At 39.0% G+C, this 25,722-nt stretch overlaps 1 protein-coding gene across 1 annotated transcript in view; it reads left to right on the top strand.

Annotated features, from left to right (window-relative positions):
• Positions 1–24,889, top strand: part of PLCL1 (phospholipase C like 1 (inactive)) — a 66,391-nt gene extending 41,502 nt beyond the window's left edge. The window contains exon 5 of the mRNA XM_008070507.2: positions 24,415–24,889. Within this exon, the coding sequence (XP_008068698.1) occupies positions 24,415–24,597 (183 nt within the window). The 3' untranslated portion in view covers positions 24,598–24,889. The remainder of the gene's footprint in view (positions 1–24,414) is intronic.
• The last annotated feature ends 833 nt before the right edge of the window (positions 24,890–25,722 follow it).

The following is a 25,722-nucleotide window of genomic DNA, read 5'->3' as shown; positions in this document are numbered from 1 at the left end:
TGAGACATCTCTACAGCAGCACCACTTTTTTTTTTTCCTGCAGCACAAGGTTTTGCAATCTAATCCCTGAATTGGTCAGTTTCTGCATCCTACTATGTAAGTTGCACACTAAACACCTGTAGGGGGCAGCATTCACACTGAATCTGTAAATGATGCCCTCTGATCATACAGCTGTCATGGAGTTGCTGGTCTAACAGTCTTCTATCTCCAATCTTCTGTTTTCCATCAAGTTTTGAACACCTTTAACTATTACTTTTATTAATTATGATCATTACCTAATATAATGATTTTCCCTAGTAAGGTTTACATTTAGGAGAAATCTTTAGTAATTTTTAAAGGATTCATATACAGTGGTGTGTCTTTCTGTGAACCTATCATTTATTTGCATATTGGAGCACAGAGAAGCCCAATAATCCAGAGTATTATATACATCAGGTGAGGAAAATTTCAATTATAACTTTGGTTTTGACAACCACACATAGTTGATTCTGTTTGTAACTTGACAACAGAAACATTAGGGGAATAATATACAATCCTCTTTTCAAGTCTAATACAACATCCTTGTGAGAGAAAATTTATTTATTAATTTTAATCTCCTGAAAAAATACTCTAAATTCTTTTAAAGATAATTAAAAATAAATCTTTTTAGTGGCCCAAGAAGATTTGAGTGAGAGAAATGACTTGACGTCTGTCTGTCAGCTATAAGAAAAATTCCCAAGTTCTTGGCCTGGTTCAAAGGTCCTCTGTGATGGACATTTGCTTAGCTCTGTCCCTTTATATTTCATATTCTCACATTCGCACAGTTCTGTTTCTTGGAAATACTGGACAGTGTCCAGGATTTTGTGTGGACTATGATGTTCTTTCCCTCCTCAGTCACCTGCCATGTACTCTTCACCACTCAGATCTGGCACTCATGTCAATGGTGGCCCCTTCAGGGAAGCCTACCCTGGTCTTTCCTTTCCATACTGCCCACCCCCGATTCTCATCAAAACCAAATTATCAACTCACTCTGTTGTGCTGATCTGTTGTTCCCACGTCTTTTTCTCATAGGAAATCCAGACACTGCTGAGCTTTAGACAAGAGAGGATTACAGAAACTATGCTATCTGTTCAAGCCGACATAACTAACTAGTAAGCTGCTGAGCTGGATACAAACCTTGATCTGTTGACTCCAAAGCCTGTTCTTACTCTCCACAGTCATGGTGTCTAGGACCACCATCTCATGCTTGTGTGCCAAAGCCTGTTCTTCACATTTGCGGACGTTGAGTCCAGTGTTGCCATTGGATCCTGTGGGCCGCTTGGGAAGATGGGCATTCCTGCAGTTCTTGGCAGCTTGCTTTTCTCTAGGGTTTACGTTTTGGCCTCCTCTAGCTCCTTCAGCCTCTAGGGAGATTCATTTTTCTTGGCCCATTCTTTCATTCAGTTTCATCTTTTCCTACTGAAGGAAGGTAGAGAAGACAATACCTTCCATATGTGCTGGACTAGTAATTTGATTTTAGCTTCTTCTCTCAGTATGCCCAATGCCCACCTTTACTCTTATCTCTTCCTTCTGCTGGCTGTCTTTTGACTTTCAGGCAACTGGTGACCACTCTCAGGGTTATTTTATGGAGTTATACAGGTTTCTAGATCAGTGTTGCTGCTCCTCCAGCCATTTCCCTTGGTTCATGCAGTGTACAGGCAGGTACACACACACATTCTGAGTATATATTATATACAATTTTTGGTGGTCATATTCTACATTTTACAATTCTAGTGGCACATTTCATTTTTTGTCATTACAATAGGAGGAGCACATGATATGTACTCAAGACATACTTGTTGAACTGACATATAAATTTAAACCTATAAAAATTAAAAATTATTCCATTGCAAGAATATTTTAGTCACTCTTGCCTCTAGTTGCTCATAAGATGATTGACAAAAGATACTTTAATTCTCTTTAGGTTTATTGTCTTTATTTTTATAGGTACTTAAAAAAAATCTAGGTCACTTTTATTTTTGAGTTCCTTCTTCCTTTTGTGAATCATCACCAACTTCATCACTGTTACTCTTTAAATATTTATCAAGAGCTCATCATATACATAGTGCTATAAATATATAAAAATTCCTTGAGAAAATGCTTTCTTTCCTAGAATTCACTTATGCTCCAAAGTGGCAAACTTCTCCCTTCAGTCTGCTACGCTTTTGGAATGATCCTCTCATCTTGAAATTACCATTATTTTTATCTAATAACAGAGAATTATTGAAAAACAGCTTGGTAGCACCAGAAAGAAGTGGGGCATTTTAGGGAAAATCAGAAATCAGGACATTTACCACGAAACTGAAATCAAGCATATCACTGATTGGAATTGATGAATTTGATTCTCTTTTTGAACATATTTCTTAAACATGGAATGCGCTTTAACAACAACGGTAACAATAGCTAGTGGTTATAAAATATGTACTCTGCACAATGTTTTAGTTGCTTTGCACTTATTAAAGCGTTTAATTCTAATAACCATGTGATGTAGTTACATGTTTATACACGAGAAAACTGAGGGACAGATTAGGTAATAGCTAACGTTTAACATGGTCAACTAGTTAATGAGTTGCAGAGTCAGAATTGAAACCCAGGCAGTCTGGATCTGAAGTCCTTGTCCATAATCTTCTCAGACTGCTCCACCTGCTTCATGGTTATTTCATATACAATGAGTGAAAAAGCACAACAACAATGAGTGGAAAAGCACAACAACAATGGTAAATTCACACTTTATAAAATAATTTAACTCTTAAACTTACAAGTAAATAAATGCAGAGGTATCTTCAGCTGGCCGAGAAGGGTTTGTAATTCATGGTATAATAGGTAAGTTTTAAACACAGAGTAGCTTCTTGTGGTTGAATGTAGATAATTTAACTTGCAACAGACCTTGGGATATTGGGAGAGGGGTGACTGAGGTGGGTTGAATGGTGTCTCTCCCCAAAATTCATATGTTGAAATCCTAACTCCCATTACCTCAGAATGTCATTGTATTTGGAGGTAGTACCTTTAAAGAGGTAACTAAATTAAAATGAGGCCATTAGGGTGGGCCCTAATCCAATATGACTGGTGTCCTTACAAGAAGAGGAAATGTGGACTTAGGTACAGAGGGAATCCTGTGTGAAGACACAAGGAGAAGAAGACCATGTGTAAGTCAAGGTGAGAGGTTTCAGAAAAAACCAACCCTGCCAACACCTTGATGTAGGACTTCTAGCTTCTACAACTGTCAGAAAATTTTCTGTTGTGGAAGACATGATGCTTTGTTATGGTAGCTCAAGCAGACGCATATAGGACCCAGGAGGAGAAAGGCTGAAAGCTACAGTTTGAATTTCCTGTATAAAACCCATGAAACAAATAAAAAACCCCACAATTTTCTCTTGGATAATTGACAAGAATAAAATTTAACTAGAATGCATTTTTACGTAGAGCACCCTCGGCCGCATGACTTGCTCTCCATGTGGGAAGAGAGGACAGTCTCTTTAGTGATATGATTAGAATTCCTTTAGCTCTTCTCCCAACAAATAAATACACCCATTGTTACTCCATTGCTCCTGCCTCCCCCAGATGTACCTGTTATAATATAATTACAATAATTATAATAATAATTCCACCTGACCTTGAAATTGCTCATTAGCATCAAGGACAGTCCTTTGATAATTTTCTTCAGAAAACTCTTGTTTAAAAGAGCCCACGTAAAAGGTAGGGGATAATGTATTAGTCGTAAAAGGATGGGCTAACTTTGAGGTGAGTTGACTATTCCTTGTTAGAATTAAGAAGTTGAAAAATGAGATTTTGCTGGGAGTAGGCGACAATGGTTCTGGGAAATTGGAGGCTGAAAACAATGGCATCTAATTGCTTTTTTTGGTTCATCAAATACTTTGGAGCCTTGCTTTGGCAAGGCCATGTGCTAACTGCTAGGATACCACTAAGAACGTGATAGAAGCGGCCACTGCATTCAAGGAATTTATGTGCTTATGGGAAATACGGATGCTAAAAAATAAAGCCATAACTAGTTTATTTTTATTTTTTTAAATTAAATTAACAATTTTTTTGAGTTGGAGTCTCACTCTCGTGGCCCAGGCTGGAGTGCAGTGGCACGCTCATGGTCACCACAGCCTCAACTTGCTGGGCATAGGCGATCCTTCTGCCTCAGCCTTCCAAGCAGCTGGAACTACAGATGCACGCCACCACGCCTGGCTAGTTTTTGTGATTTACTGTAGAGATGAGGCCTTACCAAGTCGTCCAGGCTGGTCTCGAACCCCCGGGCTCAGGCAATCCTCTCACCTCAGCCTCCCAAAGTGTTGGGATTACAGACTGAGCTACCGCACCCAGCCATAATTTTTTATTTTAAAGATGTGGGGTGCTATTCAGGGTTAGGTATATGAATGTCCATTATGCGGGTACCCTTGTTGATGAGATGTGTCCCTCTTCCTTGGCAGTTTCCCATTACTGCCAATCCTACCCACCCCCAACCCCGGCAGTTTCCCACTAGTGCCAATTCCTTTCTTATAGTATTATGATAATTGTTCAAGGTCCGCTTATGAGTGAGAACATGTGGTACTCAGTTACTTGTTTCTGTTATATTCACTCAGTATTATAGATTCTAAATCCATCCAAGTTGCTGCGAAGTTCATAATTTTTGCCCTTCTTTATGACTGTGTAATATTCCATCGTGTATATGTGCCACATTTGAAAAAATCCAGTCTTCTTTCAATGGGTAGCACAGTTGGTTCCATATTTTTGCTGTTGTGAATAATGCTACAATAAACATGAGTGCAGGTATCTTTTTCACAGAGTGATGTGAGTTCCTCTGGGTATATTCCCAGAAGGAGCATTGCAGGGTCATATGGAAGGTCGATTTTTAGATCTTTAGGAATCGCCAAACTGTTTTCCACAGAGGTTGTACTAGTTTGCAGTCCCACCAACAATGTAGAGGCGTCTCTTTTTTACTGCATCCTCTCCAGTATCTGCATAACTAGTTAGTTAGAGTAGTGGCAATGCTATGTCAGAAAAGAGACTGGAGAGAGTAAAAAATAATTTTACTTAATTCACTATATTGCTGAAGGTTGGTACCATCTTTTAGCCTGTGCTATCTAATGTGGAAAACACTAGCCTTAGGTGCCTATTGAAATGCAAACTAGTTACAACTAAAGTTAGATATCACTTCATCAGTGGCACTAGTCATATTTTAAGTGCTCTCTAGCCATATGTGGCTAGTGACTATCATATTTTGTACTGCAGAAATACAGAATACTTTCATCACTGCTGAAAACTTTACTGGAGAACACTGTCTGGGCTATAGAGTTAGGCCAGAATTGTAAGCCTTTAACAAGTAATTCCTTAGAGAACAGAAATATATATATATATATATATATATATATATATTTCTTTTTTACCAAAATAGTCCACTTTTTGGCTATAGGCCACAGTATAAATCTCATCTTAGCCTGGCCTTCAAAAATGAGGAATGAACTTGACTTTAAACTAGAGACAGGTTTCCTTTTCTCTTAGTATTATGAGCATTGAGGTTTTGCATTTTGTGAGTGTTCATTTCTGGATGTATGGTCAATTTGCCCATAATCACTAGGGAATTTTTTCTCCTTTTCTTTAAAATACCTGACTACATGAAGTAAACATCATGTGATTTACAGATAAGAATGTAGGAATCTGTTTCTTTAAAATAGTAGAGCAGTGTTTTTTTGCTTTTTTTTGGTCAAGTACAACTTGAAAAAGTAGAAAATAATTTGTGAATGGAAAATAAGGAAATCCGCTGTTGGCTTAATACGTTTGAAGCTGACATGAGTGGAAGTCTCTATTAAAATATGCAGCCAGAAGCTGAGGGTTATGTGTCATGGTGGGGATATTCTCTTGCTGCCACACCTGAAGGTCACCCTTTGAAGGGAGCTGAGAAGGCTACCAGGATCCACTGATTTCCCTCTAGTACTAAAATATTCTCTGGTAGGTGACAGCCTGGCAATCTGGGCAAATAAATATGGAAAGTTAAAGAGTAAGGAAGAGTGGCCCTTGGGATCCTGACTGTTGATGGGGAAGAATGTGTGTTCTGAATAGACGTATGCAAATTCTTACTTTAGCAGGACAACAAACATGACCACACATTTTACATTGGCAACATGACAAACATATGGAGTATACAAATATTAATAAACATATATTTTCTTCACAGGAATATAGCTTCTCAATCTCCAGGGTAATGAACTTTTAAAGTCCTGTCTAGGTGTATCAGAGTTATCATTTGGAGGACAGGCCCCTTGTAGTACAGGCTTCCCCCTCTAGGTAAGTGTTCTAGGAACCCATCAGCATCCGTGTGCCAGCTAGTGTGTGAGAGGCTGCTTTCGGCTTGAGTGGATCTTTTTTTTTTTGTCTTTCAATGTGTTTGTTCATTTCGTGATGGGTGATTTATGAGCATACCTGCCCAAACTGTACTGAGTGTTCAGCAGTTTTTGACCAAAAATATGCTCTTCACCCGATCTTACCCTGAGTGACTACTTTTTTTTGTTTTCCCGGATGAAAAAAGTCCTCAAAGGGAAACATTTTGCCGATGTGGAAGAACTGAAACAAAAAATAGCAGAAGCCATTTTTAAAAGTCATCAAAATTGATGAGTTCAAAAACTGTTTTGAGCAGTGGAAAAAGTGTCTCTAAAGGTATATTGTATCAGATGGAGAGTACTTTGAAGGTGACTGAAGTTTAAACATGTAAGAATAAACACACAATTTTTTATAAATAAATTGCTTTTGGGGGGGTTCTTCCTCATATAATTCCCTCAATTTGTTTCTAGTGAGGTTGTTCTCTCCTGTTAAGTAGGTCATTTTCCTTGAAAACATATTTCATTTTTCTCCTGTTAGTTTCCACTTATCCTATGTTCCTGCCACAGCCATCCCACTGCAATTCTCTAAACATCCCATGTTTCTATGTCTTTGAATACACATATGTCTTTGGTACACCCCCAACTCCTCCACAATCTGTAAGACTCAGCCCTGACATCTCTTTGAACGAGGATTACATTTATGATTATAAATCTATGTCTGTCCCATAAAGAAAGACCTTATCACCTTCTGAGATTATTTTGCTCGGTGACTAATCTTTTAGATTTTTTTCCTTCGAGTTTTTCCAGAAAATGAGGAAAGATGGAAAGAGTAAGAGGCAAGAGGCCACAGGGTCTGCTGTCCTGGGCCATAAGCCCCCCCAACAGGGGCTGTGTGGAGGGAGTTGTTCACTGCTTAGTGCTGAGCCCATTCCACGGGGGTTTCAAATCTGAGGTGCTCACATTCATTTTATGTTATTATCAAGTTAAAAGTGACAGAACTGCTTCCTGAGCAGATTTATGAGTGAGGAAAGCTGTATTGAGTTAGTATGGTGAGTGCGTGCACGCATGTGTGTGGTGTGTTCTTAATCCCTTTGTATACGGATAGTTGTGAAACTGCCTTAGCCCTTCTCTCTCTCTTGTTCTTTCTGAAGTTAGTAGGCGTTTGGGGCACACCTGGATGGGAGAGGGGCAAAGGGAGGTATCTGTGGGGTGGACCTTTTCCCCATTACCCTTCAACTCACCTATCTTCCTTACTGTGAATATTCATAAATGCACAATAACATTTTCCACACATTAAATCATGTTCATGGTCCTATCAAGTAGAGGAAAGAACTTTGTGCCTCATAACACCGACAAATTACTTAAGCCAGAGAGCTCTACATTATATTAGATTAAGTTGCATATGCTAAAATTTTCCAAACAGCAAATATAAAGATACTGCTTTATACATATAAAAGGCATGGCTACGCTAATCTATTTATTTTGTATTATACAAAGCAAATTTTCTTGGACGTATTTTTAAGTTATCATTTTTTTTTTCTCATTTCACTAAATTGTGAAAGCAAATAGCTAGATATGATTTCTGCCTTTGAAGAAGCATGTTGACTTCAGGTTTTGCTAAGAAAGATGTTATCTATCTGAAAGTATGTCTACAGAGGGTTCACTTCTAATTTAAATGCTTACTTACACAAGTTGGTGATACATCATGGTTTTTAGATGGCTTTGTAAGTTTTCGGAATTTATTTGAGGCCATTTGTATATACCTAGAGTGATCGAGGTGCAAATCTACTCGGAAACAGAGGAATAGCCTAAGTGGCTTTAGAACGTGGTTTCTCATCATTGGAGCACAAGCTGTGTGTGGACAGACAGGAGCTTCCTACCTAAGCCCAAAGCGGGGGCGCCACCTGCTGGACATCTTGAGACGTCTTCATTTTCTGGAGGTAGTCATAAATGCACAGGGCTTATGACATCCCCACTTTTTTACGTTCAAGTTTCAGGTACCTACGTGTTTAAATTAATATGCTTTGCATTTTCATTTGCTGGATAAATTTCCCACTGCACACAAATAAAGGGGCTATAAAATAAGGTGAAAACAATTAGGATGCTTTGAAAATCAAGTTTGAAGAACAATCAATTATAGAAGTAGAGGCTTTTAGTTTTCTGTTTCATTTTTTGTCTTTCACAGTTCATTGTTCAGCCTAACGGCATTGATACCTACATAAAAGGGCTTTTATAAAGGCCTTTCAGGCCCCCCCTCCAGCTCATCTCCTTCCTGTCTCCTCGCCTACATAGCCAAACTCCTTAACAGGGTTGTTTATACTTGCTGAACCCACTTCCTTACTTCCCACTCACTCCTTAGCCAACTTTAATCTGTCTTCTTCACTGACACGCCATTAAATCACTCTCACCGAGGTCACCAGGAACCTCCTTGTCATAAAATCTCATGAACACTTTTCAGCTTTTTATCTTCCTTGACAACTTGGGAACATTCTACATGGCTCATCATTCCGTCCTTCTGCAACCTCCTCCTTGCAACCCTGCTTCCCTTGATTTCTGGGAATCTTGATTATTGTCCTCTCTTCATCCTTCATTTCTGGTTCTTTCTTCCCAGGATCCTTTGCAGGTTCCCCTTCTTCTGCTCTCCTTTTAAATGCTGATCTTCCTCAGGTTTTTAGTCTGGGCTCTCTTTTTATTTCACCTTCTCTCCCCTGGGGGATCCTGTCCATGCAAATGGTTTTGATTACCTTCTCTGTACCTGTCCATGCAAATGGTTTTGATTACCTTCTCTGTACCGTCAAATCTTTGGCCCATGTGTCTCTCCTTATCTTTAGAGGGCTCCCACTCACCTTCCCACATACTTTGTTCACCCAGTTACCCATCAGGCATAGTACCTGAGAGGTCACTCAGCCACAGCAAGGTCAGTATGTCTCAAACTGTCTCTATCCACATCTCCTGCCTACCCTCAGTGACTCCTCTGGACTCCCTACTGGAACGAATGAATGACAACCCAGTTATTTAAGCCAGAATCATGGGAGTTATCCTTGATCCATTTCCTAACCCTCCACCTCTAACCAGTGACCAATTACTGTTGAGTCAACCTCCTAAAAACTTCCCTGAGAAATGTCCGTTCCCATAGCCAACACTTTGGTTATCCTTATTTATCTCCCAAGTCAGTGAAAAATTTTGTCTTTCTCTTCTGCTCCTGGGCCCCACTGCAGCATGGGGGCTGGGGTGATCTTTCTAAATGTAAAATTGGTCATGACCATTCTGCCTTCTTAAAGCTTGTCCAAGGCTTCCCACCACTCCTCCTGCATACCACTTAACTCCCCCTCTGAATCTCTTTGTGACCTACCTTTCCTGGTCCCCTGGAAAGTGTGTCTTATACCCCTGCTCCTTAGGAGCCCTGAGCCTGTGGCTTTCACACTACCTTGGGGCCCTGTTATCTGTATTTCAGTGTTTGCTCAGGTACTGAGCCTTCAGGCTGCCTCCACAGACACGGACACCTCCCCTTCTCCCGCCCCTCCACCCTCCACAGACTCAGGTGCCCCTGCACGTGCTCCCACGGGACCCTGTTCTTCCCTTTATAGCACTTTAATTGCTTTTTAAATCTCTTTCCCACGAGACAGTCTCTCTTATTTAAAATAATTAAATAAGGAATTTTAACACAGCACTTTTAAACTGAGCCCTAATTAATAAATGACAGGCTTTGAGTATATAAGGTAAACTCAAAGAGCAGCTCATTGAATTCCCCTGTTTAGTAGAAAAGGAAACTGCAGCCCATAGGAGTTAGGGACATTTCCAAGGTCACACAGTCAATTCAATTCATAATTTACTAATTATTCTTCCCACTGCAGACATCAGCCACAACTCCGTTCTTTTTATCCTTTTGACTGATGCTGGTCTTCCCCGCCTCCACAAGAGGCTTAGAAAGCCTTGACTGGGTCAAAAGGATGGATTAAATTCTATTTTGCCTTGGTTATCAACCAATCAAATGGTGTGATAAAAATTATAACAGGCCTGTCATTTCTTATTTGAAATAAAACATTTTTTTTCCTTGCATAAGTTACAGGGAACAGGGACTCATTCAGGCTTCTTGAGGTGACAATGTGTGTGACACATCTCCTAGGAAGCAGAGGAGCCACAACTGGGTGGCCTTGTGGAATCTCAGGCTAGAAGATCCTTCATGGCTCAGGCAGGCTTTAGGGGACTTACTCCCTTGGGAGCCAGGATTTGTGGATTTGCATTTCAGCGTGGCTCTCTCTTTCTTTCCTCTCTTTATTTCTAGCACCTCTTTCTGCTGGCAACTGACAAAGGCTCTTTGGAGTTTTTCGGTTCCAATCTCTGAAAGAGTTAATCTGATTGGTTCATCTAATTATTGTCATTACTGCCTGGCATCAGGACATCTCATAGGTCACTGGCCAGCTACTGACTGGTTACTCTTGGACAGTATGTGAATACGTGGTCTCAACAATTGTAGGTCTTCATGGTACAGGGAAGGAGTATCCCAACTCAAGGTCAGCCTGAGGCTATTTTCTTTAGCAGGGATGTGTGCACATGAATAGCATGACATTAAGCCTGCCAAATGGACTTCTGGATTTTCTACGTGGTGAGAATGTAAAGTTTCTTTAAAAATGGTTCTTTTTGGACCATATATCCAAGTCCTAAGAAATTGAATATGAATGTTTTCTCACACTGGTTGCTGATGGTTTGAGTTTTTACAGTAATCTATTTTGGGATGAAATCAGAGACCTGGATATCCAGGAGGAAGCTATAGGGAGGCCTCAGTGTGACACTCACAAAATTGAATGGGTTTGGTGAATGCATGGTGAATTTTTCCAGGCATATATACTTATAAGGTTGATTTAAAAATAAGAATGCAAGAGTGATGGTGTTTGACATTTAGAAGAAATGTTTTGACAAGTGTATGTGATGGTTTAATGGTGCATATTCCATAAAGTCGACAGGAATGAAGCTGTGGAAATGTTTGTCTTCTGAGTGAATGGTATTTACTGCTGTGAGCTTGCTGTTGAATTTCCCAATGTACTCTCCGTCACTCAAGCTTTTACTCCAACTTCCCATAACCAGGTTATTATTTTCAAAGATGTTAGTAATGTGTGATTGGATTTTTTAAAAAAAGCTATAAAAGATGTTTTGGGACATTTGGGCAAATTTAATATGCACCGTATATCAGAAGAGTTACTGGGTGAATGTTCATTTCTTTGGGGTAATAATCATGTCGTGGCTATGTAGAAGGTCCCTATTTTCATGACACACTGTGAGTGATTAGAAAATATGAATGCTACCACTCATTCAACTTTTGTATAGAGTTGAAAAAAATTTACATAAACATAAAAAGTTGGAGGAAAACATACTGGTAGTAGTTTGATGTGGGTAGCTTGAGTTTGAGACCTGAAACTTAAGCCAGTCTCACATTCGGGGAAATAGGTCTTGCTATTTCCTTGGAGTAACACTAGTCTTGTGTTTAACTGAATGCTTTGCTGAATTTGGGGCACCAAGAGTGAATATTTCATTAATGACTAAATCTCCAAGCCAGTCGTTGTTGAGGAAGCTGAGTTGGCTGTATCCTTGATTCACGCTATTAAGCCTCATTCACAAAACAATGACTCACTAGGGGCAGGTGGAGGGCAGTTGCCCCTTTGACAATGTATGGCTAATATCTACTTGGCCACTCCCACTGACATGGAACTTGGCACTCATGCCTGTATAACTGGGTACCTACAAGGCCACCGGATGGGCCAGTCTTGCACAAGACAATTTCAGCCTCTTTAAAAGCACTGTGATTTTTCAGAGAGTAAAGAATAAATGTCCTTGGTAAAAGGACATATCTAGACCAGATGCAATGCAACTGTCACTGGACTTTAGGAATGCCACGAACATAGAAGGCAGTGTGACTCGTGCCTCTTGAGTTGTGCAGTGTGGGACCTGATGTCCCGAAAAGCCACTTACTTGCTGAAATTCACAGCACCGTGGGGGTAGGAGAGCAACTGAAGCCATTCTGTGATCAGTTCACTATGATTATGGACTATGGTCATTGCATCTACACCTATTCTGGCAATGCAGAATTATTTTTTAGATAGATCAAGCAGCCAATAATTTGAGTAATAATTAATCAGTAACTTCTTAAAGTGAAACCTTGCCAAGCAAGTACCAGAATGCATTTAAAAATTCTTCTTCTAATACTAGTGTCTCTACAGTCTTTGTCTACCATGGGGTAAGGAGCATACTACATCTTTCAAGCTGTTGTGCATAGTCTTTGTGAAATGGAAATAGCATGAGTTGGCTAGGTAGAAATGTCCATAGAAGCTCCTTCCGTATTTGGTGTATGGTGCTTATGGCGGTATAATAAATTCAGATTTCAGGGTCATTTATTATGCATGGAAAGTTAATTTGAGATGTTGGACCTTTTAAATAGTGTTTTCTTATTATCTGGTGGCTGTTTGTTAGGAAAGTTTCACTTGAAGTAATTAATTGCCTATGTCACCTTGCTAAAGAGATACTAATCTTCTGTTCTTTCCTATGTGTTCTGTTGACATAGAGGCAGATGATCACAGCAATGGGAAGGAAAGAGCAGAGAGCAGGGGACTCCACTCCTAGTGACTTCCATTGTTTAACGAAATGGCTCTTTTGTCAAAATGACTGCAGGAGGACTCTTAGGATATCAGTATCAACACACAAACCTAAATGCATAAGGCTTCCTGCAGTTGAATCATATTTTTCGAGTTTAGCTTGGGGTTTTCCATTATGCAGTTCAGTGGTGTTGAAGCAATTTCGTTGACATCTTCTGTGAGTGGATTAGGCTTGCAGTCATTTGTCCAAAGCAGACAGATGGCTTCTTAAACAGAGTTCCCTTGCAGGGACCTTTCTTACGGCATCTCCAGAAATGAAACAGGTCTGTCACCAAAGATAATGTTTGTCATCCATTTCTTATGGTGACAGATGATTTCAGTTTATTTTTGCTTTCTCATCTGGCTTAAAAGAAGTAGCTATTTTAATTTTTTTTTTTATTCCAACAGTGAGCAGTGCTTCGGTATTTTACACTGAATGATGTTTTCAGCCTTTAGATTTCAAGCAAGAAAAATGTTTTTGGAGAAGGGAGGATAGCACCTTCTGGGATTCCCCAAGGATCATTCTCACATTAGTGCAATTGTTATTCTTTTTATTTTAGACATAATGGGGTCTTTCATTGGATTAAGGAATCATCCAATCCTGGCTTTTATTCTCAGTAACAGTTTATTCTCCCCATATTATCAACTTGGCTTTTTAAATTTCAAGATGCTTTTGTTTCCTCACATTATAAAGTACAGTGGCCTTATCTGTAACATGGTTATTTCTGTTTACATAATAATAATGGTTAATAATTAATAATAATATTCCTATTAATAATAGTTATATTATTACTGTTTTTGAGTCAGGATCATACTCTGTCACCCAGGCTGGAGTGCAGTAGCATGATCACAATTCATTGCAGCCTTGACCTTCTGGGCTCAGGTGATCCTTTTGCCTCAGCCTCCCTATTAGCTGGGAATACAGGCACATGCCACCACCCAGCTAATTAAGAAAAATTAAAAAAAATTTTTTTGTAGAGATGAGATCTCACTATATTGCCTAGGCTAGTATTGAACTCCTGGCCTCAAATGATTGATCCTCCCATCTCGGCCTCCAAAGTGCTAGGATTATAGTAGTGAGCCACTGTGCCCAGTCACATATAATAATAATAATTATTATTATTAACAATCATTAGAGTTTGCCACATATGCCAGGCATTGTTCTAAAGGATTTACATGTATTTGCTCTCTTAATCTCACAATAAATCTATGAGATGGGTACAATTATTATGGCCAGTTATGGATGAGGAAACAGAGGCCAAGGTTAAATCTTGCCAAGGTTAAAAAAACTAATAAGTCATGGAGCCAGGATTTGCACCCAGGTGCAATATTAGTGGAGCTCACACTGTAATTTCACCAATAAGATAGCAATATGGTTATAATTCAAAGTCTCTAGGCCAAATTGTTATTATATAAGAGAAATGTGGAATCCTTAGGATCAGATTTATTCCATCATCACTCCTGGAGTTCTGGTTCTGCTCCTCAGCTCGTGTGTGCCATCATCTTGGGCAGCCAGCTTATGTGGGCTTTGGGAGCTTATGGATACAGCAAGGGAATATCGCTGTCCTGGGGATCTGAGAATTAACTGGTAAATCCTCACATTAACAGCATCCTTTAAAATGCTCAGGTGGTGCCTATAATAAATTTAATTATTCAATAGTCTTCTCTTTGGATCTGATCTATCAGGACTTGTGATGATATCTTTACATTGAAAACCAGTTTTTTCCCCCTAGCTCTTTACTCACTTGTGAATTCTCTACCATTGTTTTTGTATTTCAGTTTTCTGAAAATCTGGCTCAGATTAAAATTATTAAGTGCTTCCAAATCCTCTACCCATGTTGAATACAAAAGTTAGGAATCAAAGTATCAGTGCAAGGGAGTATTTATGTCTGGGACATTCATAAGTTTCTATCAAATTATTTTTCTTTTAAAACAAAGAGGACTTACACTATTTTTTCTTCTCTGAATTTCTAAGTTCTATTAGATGACATGTGCAACAAACATAACATGTAATGAACTTAAATACAAATAAATAAATAAACACCTAAAAGCAAACAAACAATACAGTGATAAGAAGAGCTCTATTGGCCAGGGAAGAAGACCTTATTATTTCCCTCACACTTATTTCCTGCATGAGCTGCAATGTATTATTATTATTTTTTTTTTAGCTTTCTTGGGTTCATTTCTTCATCTGTAAAGTTATGAAAACAGTCCTTCAAATGTCTCAAAAATTTGAAATAATTACCAAGAGCTCTTATTTAACAGAATTAAATGACACCATCACTAAATGGGACTTCACTGTTTTTCACTTTCAGTGTTTCTTTCATGTGTAAATTTCAAGGAAACAAAATAAATTCTAAGTAGAGAAAATATAAGGAAAAATGGGATGTTTTAGGCAATTTTGGCGCTGTGCCATAGAGGCAGTATCCTTCCAGAACACTCTCCCACACCATCTGTGTCTGAATCTGTAGACTGTAGGAGTGAAGACTTCAAGGCAAGCATCAAGAGAACCTTGTGCCGTGTTTCACTTTTTGTAAGATGCAAAGAAAGAAATGTTGATGCTGCTTGACTTTCTGTTGTTACTTTCTCAGGGAGGCCTCCGCTGATCTCTTACATGTCTTTAGGGCATCACATTCCTTTCCCTCAGGTATTTAACTTGTGGTTAGACATGCCTTATTTTTGTGGTTATTTGATATATGCCTGTATCCCTCACTATGCTTAAGTTCTCTGGGGCCAGGGTTGGTGTCTATGCCTACTATTGGAGGGGTCCAGTAGTCCAGCCTGGTGGTCCTTAATGGGCACAGTAGCCCCTCCCCCCAGGGAATGTTTTTGGAAATTGGGGAGGTTATTGGAAGGATTCTCCTGGCATTTAGGACTGGCAAGAATGCTTGATGGTCTACACCGTTCAGGGTAGCGTGGCATACCTCCCTGTGTCTTGCAAGACTTTTGTTAAATCCTGCCTGACTAAACCTTCTAAAATACACATTAGAGTACCTTAGTAAATAATATTAATTAATTAATTATTTTTATTTACAAGAAGCTGTGTGAAAGGCCAGTACATGGGTACATGAGTAAAATGTCATTACTGAGAGGGAAGCCTGAGTGAAATAAAGACAGAGTTTCCAAATATTAAACAGTTTATTCCCTCTGGGCATTTTGTTCACTGATTGTATAATTGCCATATAGTAATAATGGCATGAGCTGGGAAGTGAGATAATGGTTTTAACTGGATGTTTGTTTTTTAGTTATTATTGACAACCCATGGTAGGTATCCTACCAGCTCCAACAGAGTAGAAGCCAATATTATCAATCACAGGAAAAATTTAATTTTGGTGTGATGTGCGCACATTAGTTTCTCAGTGGTTTTATCAGGTATTTTTCTCCATGGCAAGCATCTATACGTGTCTTGGCATGTTCTCTTCACCTTAATTAAGTTTATCTTATTTCTTCTTTTATTATATGCAAATAAGTCTGGTCTGTTGCCATTATATCATATTAGTGTCTATATGGTATATTTGTGTTATAATTTTCCTTTATAATTTTTGTGTGTGGAACAGCATCTGATTTTCCTTTTTCTCTTTTAAATCTAACTGCATTCCTATTAAGGAAGAACAGGCACCTGCCTCCTGCATGACAACCTCTGGTATGCCTGCCTGAGCATTCACACATCGCAAGACATGTTATTTTATTTTAAAAGACCATTCTCTTATTTCTCCTTTATATTATAGCTAGTGTAATATATTCATTTTATTTTTAACAATGTATAAATAGGTTATATTATCTATAATTTTATTTTAGGATAATAAAGGATACCTTACAAGACTGGTATACAAGGGGGGAACTCCCCCCAAAAAAACAGAATTATCTTTTGGAGAGCAAGTCCCTTTGTAGCACAGGCTTCCCCCACCAGCTAAGTGTTCTAGGAACCCATCGGCATCAGTGTACCAGCTTGTGTTGTTGTGGGAGGCAGCGTTTGGCTTCAGTGAATTTTTTTTTTTTTGAGATTCTTTCAATGTGTTTGCCCATTTCATGATGGGTGATATACATGAAGAACGTGTGGCACTTGTCCACACCAAACTGAGTGTTCAACAGTTTTTGACTCATAATGGCGTTGAGTCCTGTGCTCCACCATCCCTATTCACCCAGTCTCATCCCCAACTTCTTCTTTTTGTTTCCCCGGATGAAAAAAGTCCTCAAAGGGAAATGTTTCACCGATATGGAAGAGGCAAAACAAAAAATGGCAGAAGCACTAAAAGGCATCAACACTGATGTATTCAAATACTGTTTTGAGCAGTAGAAAAGCATCTCGACAGGTGTAGTGCATCAACCGGAGAGTACTTTGAAGGTGACTGAAGTTTAAGCATATAAGAATAAATACATAATTTTTAATAAATTAATTCTGGGTTTTTTGCGGGTCCCCCTCATATAGTAATTAGTGTTTAATAAATATTTGTTTGATGAATTAAAGAATAAAATAAAAATCAAAGCCCAAGTCCTCATTGATAGCTAAAGGATACCACCCTTGTTCCTAAAGCAAAGAGAAGAGATGAATGTATCTCAATGAACATATTCATAGCTTAGAACCAAGTACAATAGGGATGATAGATGGAGTTTGAGCCATTACATCTCACACTTCTTTGTTAAGCTCTGGGTGACAAGCCCATCTCCACGCAGTAGGTTTTACTGTGTAATGCAGATGGTCTTCATCAGTACCTGTGGCCAACACTGTTGCTACTGGATTATTATTAATTTTATTAGTATCATGTTATTAGTGGATAACAGTTAAATACTGTTAAGCAATTTCATTTATGTATAATATTCTGTATATACAAGGACATAAAATAGTCTCCTATGTATTAAAAACTATTTTTTAAAAAAATGGCTAGTAAAAGGGTTTTCTGCTTAAGAAGCAGTTAATTATCATTTTGAAGTAGCTACGGCTCTTCTTTTTTTAAAAATTGAGATTAGTCGAGATTTCCTGGTACAAAAGATATTATAACAATGCAGAATGTCATTTGAAAAATACATGTAGAAAAAGATCTTTCGAATTTCACATTTAAATTTAATTTTCATTATGTTGTCCTTTGGAGGATATTGTAACAGTTCTTTTTACCTCTTTAGAGCAAAGTATATAACTTCCTTAAATAATAAAGAAGTCCCCCAAATAATGATTTTTTGGCCAGGCACAATGGCTTACGCCAGTAATCCCAACATTTTGGGAGTCTGAGTTGAGAGGATTGTGTGAGTCCAGGAGTTTGAGACTGACCTAGGCAACATAGTGAGAATTTATCTCTGCAAAAAATTTTGAAAATAGCTGAGTGTAGTGGCACACACCTGTAGTCTCAGCTATGGGGAGACTGAGGCAGAAGGATCACTTGAGTCCAGGAGGCCGAGGCTGCAGTGAGCTATGATTGTGCTGCTGTACTCCAGCCTGGGTGACAGAGTGAAACCCCAAATTAAAAAAAAAGGTTTTTGAACCAGTAAAATGGCAGTTGTGCACAGTCTGATACATCAGTGGTGGCTGGACCAAGCTAGGACCTGTTGACTTCACCATGGTGCCTGTGGTTGACTTCTTGGACAGCACCATCCATGGGTGATCTGAATGTGGTTGGTGGACTCTCCCATGGAAAGACTGTGAGGGAACTCAAGTCTGCTTTTGCTCAAAGGTACCCACACAAGACAGCCTGGAGAGAGAGCTGCAATTGTTTATGTGTGTAGCTATGTGTACGTGGGGCCTTTTCATTCCCAGAGTCCCAATTAGCTGTTTTGAATATTTGTGGTGTGCTCTGAAACAACCCACGCATTTCCTTTACACATGATGAGGACACTGGTTATTATGTTCTCTAGCTCTTACGTTTACTAATATCACAAGGGACAGAGCAGTTCATGGGAAAATTGGGTGTGACAGAGCCATGATGTCTTTTGTGAGTTCATCTGACAGGTTATAGTCAAAACTATTTTCAAACAGACGTGGGGGACTGCATTTCTTGGTAAGAACAGTAATAACACAAATCCTAAATGTTGTTTGATAGATTATAAAATATGTAACTAATAGATAATTTACATTTATAATTCTAGCCTCTCTTATGGTTAGGATATAATGAGATAAAGTGTGCAAATTGGTTTATGCTTAGTATATTGTGTTTAATAAATATCAGCTACTGTTTATTGTTGTGATACTATTTTATTGTCAATAATACATTTATTAGTAGTAATCAAAATTGTGGTGATATATAGTCCAACAGCCTGATTTGTGATCTAAATGGCATCAGGTGTGTCTTGATTTCTAGATAATGTGCTTTGATTGCAGCTTAATGCAGTTGGAAGAATTGGGTAAGAAATGCTTAATGTTGGTTTTAAAAATGGTCATTAAACATTATTAAGTTTTGGATTCCAAATTTCTATAATGATCTCTGTGGCCTTCCATGATTCCAGGTGTTACTTTCTAAATATGTTGAAATCGCCAATATGTTGAAGCTTAGCATTCAGAAGCCAATGACTGTAGAAGTTAACAGTGGCCATTTTTCTCAAAATTTCTGTTAGTTCTGTTGTCCCATCAACATCATTTAGCCTGAGATATGCTTAATAACCCTTATTTTCCTTTAGGTTAAAGCAGTCCTTCTCATTTTTTTCCCTGAAGCATCCCTGGTACCAAAGGAGAGAAACTGCAAATCTCCACAGGACTGCTAGTATAGAAATGCCAGCAGTGGCTTGATATTTCTTTCAAGCTGAACATTCAGTAGTCAAATTGTGTATTAATTTTGCATCCCATGCCATAACAACCCCAGGCTTATTTTAGTATACAAGAGGTGTTTCAACTTGTATACCATCAAGTGAGATGAATTATTTGGGGCTTCTCTCCTCTCTTCTTCTCCCCCAAGACCTCTGTATGGGAAGATTAGGATTGAAGCATATTCCTAAGAATGCCTTATTAGAACACTCTTTAAATATATACTACAGACGGATGCCTTTAAATGACTTAGTTGATCTGAATACAGCACTTAAGACATCTCAGAGGAAATGGCACACGTGACAAAGCTGTTTGGGGGAAGAGATCTAGTGTTTGCTGGAGAGAGAGAGAAAGAGAATATCACTTGATGATTAGGGGAAATTGCTGCACACAAAATGGGGGAAAAAGTCAGCATTAATAAAGAAGGCCAGGAGGGGATTGTTAGCAATCAACTTCTGCAGGGGTCCAGCCTCCACTGATCAAGGCCTGAGTTGGTGGGAGGGAATGAGAAAAGAAAGAGACAGAGAAACAGCGGGATTGGAAGGACTCCCTCTCATGTAGCAAGGGGCGAGAGAATCTCACAAAGCAAGGTGAAACCATACAAGCAGGATATGTTAATGTCTGAGTTAAATCACACAAGCAGGGTAAGTATCAATGACTAAACTATACATATCTTAACATCTATGCTAAGCAAGCCAATCACTTAGGATGAGCAGGTTTGGGCGCCACTTGGCTATCCATAGAAATGCAACTAAAAGGTTAAGGGAGACAAAGGAAAATGTAGGCTTAGTTCCTTGAACGTAAGCCAAAGAATATAAGGGCCTTGCCAGTTTATATTCTATTTTCCTTCAAACTTCAGCCTTTTTATGATTTTTGCCTAGGATGAAACTTTATTTTGGTTTTGGTACCTTAATTGGGAAGACCCAAAGAAGAGAGACGGCATGTGATTCCTTGAACCATAGAACATAAAGATGACCTTTATTTTTCCTTCTTAAACAAACAAACAAACAGAATTTTATATGTGTTTTAATGTACACTCTTTACAACTTATGAATTTTTTTCTTCTTTTATTAGTTAATGGTTTGACTTCTGGCTTTTCTATTTTGTTTTCTGCCTGGGTCAGGCAGCTAGTACGTGTTGTCTCCTGGGTGATCAGGAGATGATGTAGTTGTGTGAGTTATGCACTGGTACGTACTGTTTTCTCCAATTGGCCATTGTTTTCGAGACTGACTTCTATTGACCAGAACTGGCACAGTCTGGAATTTAGGCCTAGCTAACACCCCTCAGAACCAATGAGATGACTTTCTGGCTGATTATAGTATGTTTCATAACCTGCTGTAGAAAAAGGGGAAGTGAGAACATTATGCACCAGGATTATCAAACTTGATGCTTTTGCATGTTTCACTGTTCTCTTACAATTAGGGAAGATGCCAGTTTTGCTTTTGTTATGCTTTTAAAATGCTTGATGAAGATTTCAAAATTAAATGAAAAGGGAACAATTAAAAGTAATACTCTGAAAATGAAGGCGGGTATAATCTCATTTTGAATAGTTTGTTTTTAAGGAATCTTTCCATTTGTGAAAACAGTAGCAATATGCATTATCTCTGTAAAACAGACTCTTGTAGATGCATTTTAAACAGTCAAATTTATATTAAAACATATCCAACACCAAGATATGTATTATAGTAGTGATAACAGCTTTCCAAATCACCTTATAGCACTGCGATTTCTATACTTGTGATGATTTAAATCATTAAGCAGTTCTTCGACATATTTTCTTTGATCTTAGAACTGTGAGGAAGGCTGGAGGATTTTACATCGTTTTTGCATAAGAGAAAATGGCCCAGGGAGAAAGTGATGGAGTACACTCCGACTCTCGTTTCTTCCAGTGTGTTCTGGCTGTACCTTGTCTTCTGGCTCTAGATGCCATCTCTAAGTTCTGTCAGGCTGTGTCACATGGGTGATGCTTTTCTTTTTATCCGTGCTGTTTCCATGGGTAATGATGAATAGGAGGCTTTAGGGTGCTTTGTAGAGAATGCATGCTTTTCCTTTAAGAGATGCCATATCGTGCAGTGGTTAAGACCACATGCTCCGGAGTCAACTGCTAGACTTCGAACTCCAGCTCCACTACTTAGCAGCTGTTTGACTTTGAGAAAGGCCACTGCTCTGGGCCTGAGTTTTTTCATTGATAATTTCAGAATAATTAAAGTGCCTATCTCATAGGGATGCTGTGGTGCTTGAATGGAGGAACACATATAAGGCACAGAGAAGATTGTCTGTGCAGAGTAAGCACTTTCTACATCAGTATATTGTTATTATTATTACTTAAGAGCTGCATTTTTCAAAGTGGATGTGACTTCCCTTGTCAATGTCCAGAGGGAACTTATTCTTGATGTCTACACTGTTAAGAACAAACTCTAGCCAGCTACAGTGGCTCATGCCTGTAATTCCAGCACTTTGGGAGGCAGAGGTGAGAGGATTGCCTGAGCCTAGGGTTCAAGACCAACCTGGGTAACATGGTGAGACCTTGTCTCTACAATAAATTTAAAAAATTAGCTGGGTGTGGTGGCATGCATCTGTGGTTCCAGCTACTTGGAAGGCTGAGGTGGAAGGATCACCTGAGCCCACCAGATTGAGGCTGTGGTGGCTATGAGCATGCCACTGCACTCCAGCTTGGATGACTGAGTGAGACTCTAACTCAAAAAATAATAACAAAAAAAAGTACTAAGCCTCTCTAAGCTTCAGTTCTTAATCAACAAAATTGAGATAATTACAAAAAAAAGAACAGACTTCCTAAATTTTGCTGGCATAGTGAATTTTTTTTTCCTTAGAAAATACATAGAGCACTGATCTAGGAGGCCAGAGACCTGAATGTCATTTCCAGTTTGGTCATTAATCAGCTGTGAGCTTGGGTCAGTCAATTAACTTCATCAGGCTTAGTGCCTTTTCTCTTCTGGGAAGGTTATCCTGTTCAACCTCCAAGTCTTCTAAAATTCTGTGCCATGAATGTACTTGACAGGAAGTCCACTTAAACACAAACATAAGGTAAAGCTATTTATTCATCTTGTATAGTTAAAGACTGCTAGGAGAAGGATTTAGCTATAATTACATAGGATAGAACTGGTAATAGTTAATATAGATTTTGAGAAGTGAAATATTCTCAGACTTTTTAAAACATACCTTTCATCATATACCCTCAGGAAAAAGCATTCATAGGATTAGAAAGATATACCAGTGCATCATGGAGTACCTTGCTAAGACAGGTGAATTGATTCTTTCTCTGAGCCTCTGCTTTGTAGAGGAATGTTCCAGCAATCGGCATAATCCATCTCCTCCCATATTGTCCTTTGGTTTCAAGGTCACACTCTCGGGCACTGCCTGAGAGTAGTCCCAGTGTCAAATATGTTCTTGACTGTTATTTTTTATTTTATTTATTTATTTAATTTTATTTTTTTGAGTTAGAGTCTCACTCTATCATCCAGACTGGAGTGCAGTGGCCGCTCCTGGTCACCGCAGCCTCGACCTGCTGGGCTCTGGCGATCCTTCCGTCTTAGCCTTCCAAGTAGCTGGAACTACTGGCGCGCGCTACCCTGCCCGGTTAATTTTTCGATTTATTGTAGTGATGAGGTCTCGCCAAGTTGCCCAGGCGGGTCTCAAACCTGCGGGCTCAGGCAAGCCACTCACCTCAGCCTTGTTCTTGACTGTTTAACAGTGAACTAAAATAATACATAAAAATAGAGGGAACAGATCTCTGTTGGGCCCTGATGTGAATGGTGGCTAATATATTCCCGCGATCCTTGCTTACTTTTTGTTTTGATTGACATGTTGAGTCCCTGGAGTCTCTTTTTCTCCATCAGCCAGATGGGAACATTGGAAAAGTACAGAAGGAATGTGGGTAACTAGTACTTTAATAACTGGCAGATTGCAAGGATAGCCCAATATGTTAAAAATTAGCTCACCAAGCATAAGGATATGTGATTTATTTTACAGAAGATGCTTTGTTTGTAAACTTGGTTACACTGAGGAGCTGATTTTACTTTCACTTCATTTTAAAGATGCAATCTCACTGTGTTCTCAGGCAGAAGTGCAGTGGCATGATTATAGCTCACTGCAGCCTTGAACTCCTGGGCTCAAGTGATCTTCCTGCCTCAGCCTCTTGAGTAGCTGGCCTACAGGCGTTTTCTACCATACCCGGCAATTTTTTTTTTTGATAGAGACCAGGCTTTGCTATGTTGCCCAGGCTGTTCTCCAATTCTTGGCCCTTCCAAAAAGTTGGGATTAAAGGTGTGAGTCAGTGTGCCTGGCCTTATTTTCACTTTCCTCTTTAAGGAAGCACTTCTTTCCTTGTTTTCTCCCAAATCTAAGGATACTAGATTTGGGTGGGGTAGGAATTGCTGCAGTGTGCAAAGTCTTGGACCATGGTGATGGAAGAGTTGATGACCTCAGTATGAAAGAGGGTTCCCCATGACAGAAATCTCAAGGGACCACCACCAACCACAGAGCCAGTTGGTCAGACTCAGGTTGAGGTCCTTGACTTAAAGAGCAAAGTCCCTCAATAATGTTAGAAAAGAATTTTGGGGTTAACCCTGGAAAAGTGAGTTTGTAGGTCTGAGTCTGTTTCCTCATTCAGCAATGTCACTAAGGATATAGAGTAATGCCATCAGCACATGCCTGGTCCATAACTTTCTTCTTTGGTGTCTATTTATCCTGTTTGTAGGGCCAAGGAGATCTGTTGAAGAATGCCAAGAATGAAGCTCTAGAAAATATGAAGCAGATCCAGCTGGCATGCTTGTCTTGTGGACTGAGTAAGGCCCCCAGCGGTGGTGCTGAGGCCAAGATCAAGCGCAGCCTGGAAGCCATCGAGGAGAAGGAAAGTGGCGAGGAGAACGGGAAGCTGTGACCCTAGCAGTGTTGATGCGTTCATTTGTCCTTCTTGTCAAGGACTCTGGCTTCTCATTCTTATTTTCTTTCTCTGTTTTTTAGAAACTCACAAAAAGATGCCCTCTGTGGGGTGTTTGGACATAGATATTTTCACAATGTCAGTATTTTAGTCTAGTTAATTTATCTAAGTTAAAACCGCAGTATTTTAAATTTGGAGACGTGTGTCAACACCTATGTATGGGTTCATGTGGAAGTGTGTGTGTGTGCGTGTTGTGTGTGTATGTGTGTGTGTGTGTGTGAAAGAGACAAGGAGAGAGGGAGAGAAGGAAAGAGGGAGAGAAGGAGAGAGGGGGGTAGGGGGAGAGAGAGAGAGAGAGAGAGAGAGAGAGAGAGAGAGAGAGAGAGAGAGAGAAATCCTGTTAAAATCTATTATCTATTCTGTGCTGCACTATTAGTTTAGTAAGTTATTCCTTTATCTTTCTCCTTTTAGGACAAATGTGTTAATCTGAAATTCTAAAGAACACTTACTGTACCTGTTGCTGTGTTTAATTTTACTTCTTTGCCTTTAACGTTTAATTTAGAAGTCTTAGCATAGCTTATTGTTGAAGGAAGCAAAATTTATCAAAGCATAGATGTTTTGGTAGATTAAATATAGATTAGAAAAATTCTTAAGAATCACAGTAGAAATAAAAGTGAATGAAAGATAAAACAGATGATCAGAATTTCTGGAAAGATCAACAAAGTCATTCTGTAAGTTAGCAAACTCTTTGAAATATTTATTAAATAAAATCAATTTTAGGAAGTTTTCTGTAGTTGTTTACTAAACATAAATTTAATGAAAAAGCTGGTCATAAGTAAACTTATACCGACATATGTGGTACTCTGAAACTCATGGAAAACTCTGTTACAGTTAGGATTTTGATATGGCAATAATATTGCTCTAGAATCTCAAAATTTGTAGAAAGATCTCAATCTTCCAAGCTGGGAGTTTAGCATTCATTTTCTATAACAGACATGGGCAGCTCAAAGGTTTTGGCTTAGATTGGATTTAAGTTGGGGTACTAAATTTAAATTTAAAGACTTTGTTCAAACAATATAATACCATCACGCTGAGCTGATATAAATTCTGTGGGTCAGATAATAT

The sequence above is a fragment of the Carlito syrichta genome, unplaced genomic scaffold (genome assembly GCF_000164805.1).
Source record: "Carlito syrichta isolate Samal-C Ts95f unplaced genomic scaffold, Tarsius_syrichta-2.0.1 Scaffold313465, whole genome shotgun sequence".
Lineage (NCBI taxonomy): Eukaryota > Metazoa > Chordata > Mammalia > Primates > Tarsiidae > Carlito > Carlito syrichta.
The sequence above is the reverse complement of the archived record's forward strand: the minus strand, read 5'-3'. Positions and strand labels throughout refer to the sequence as shown.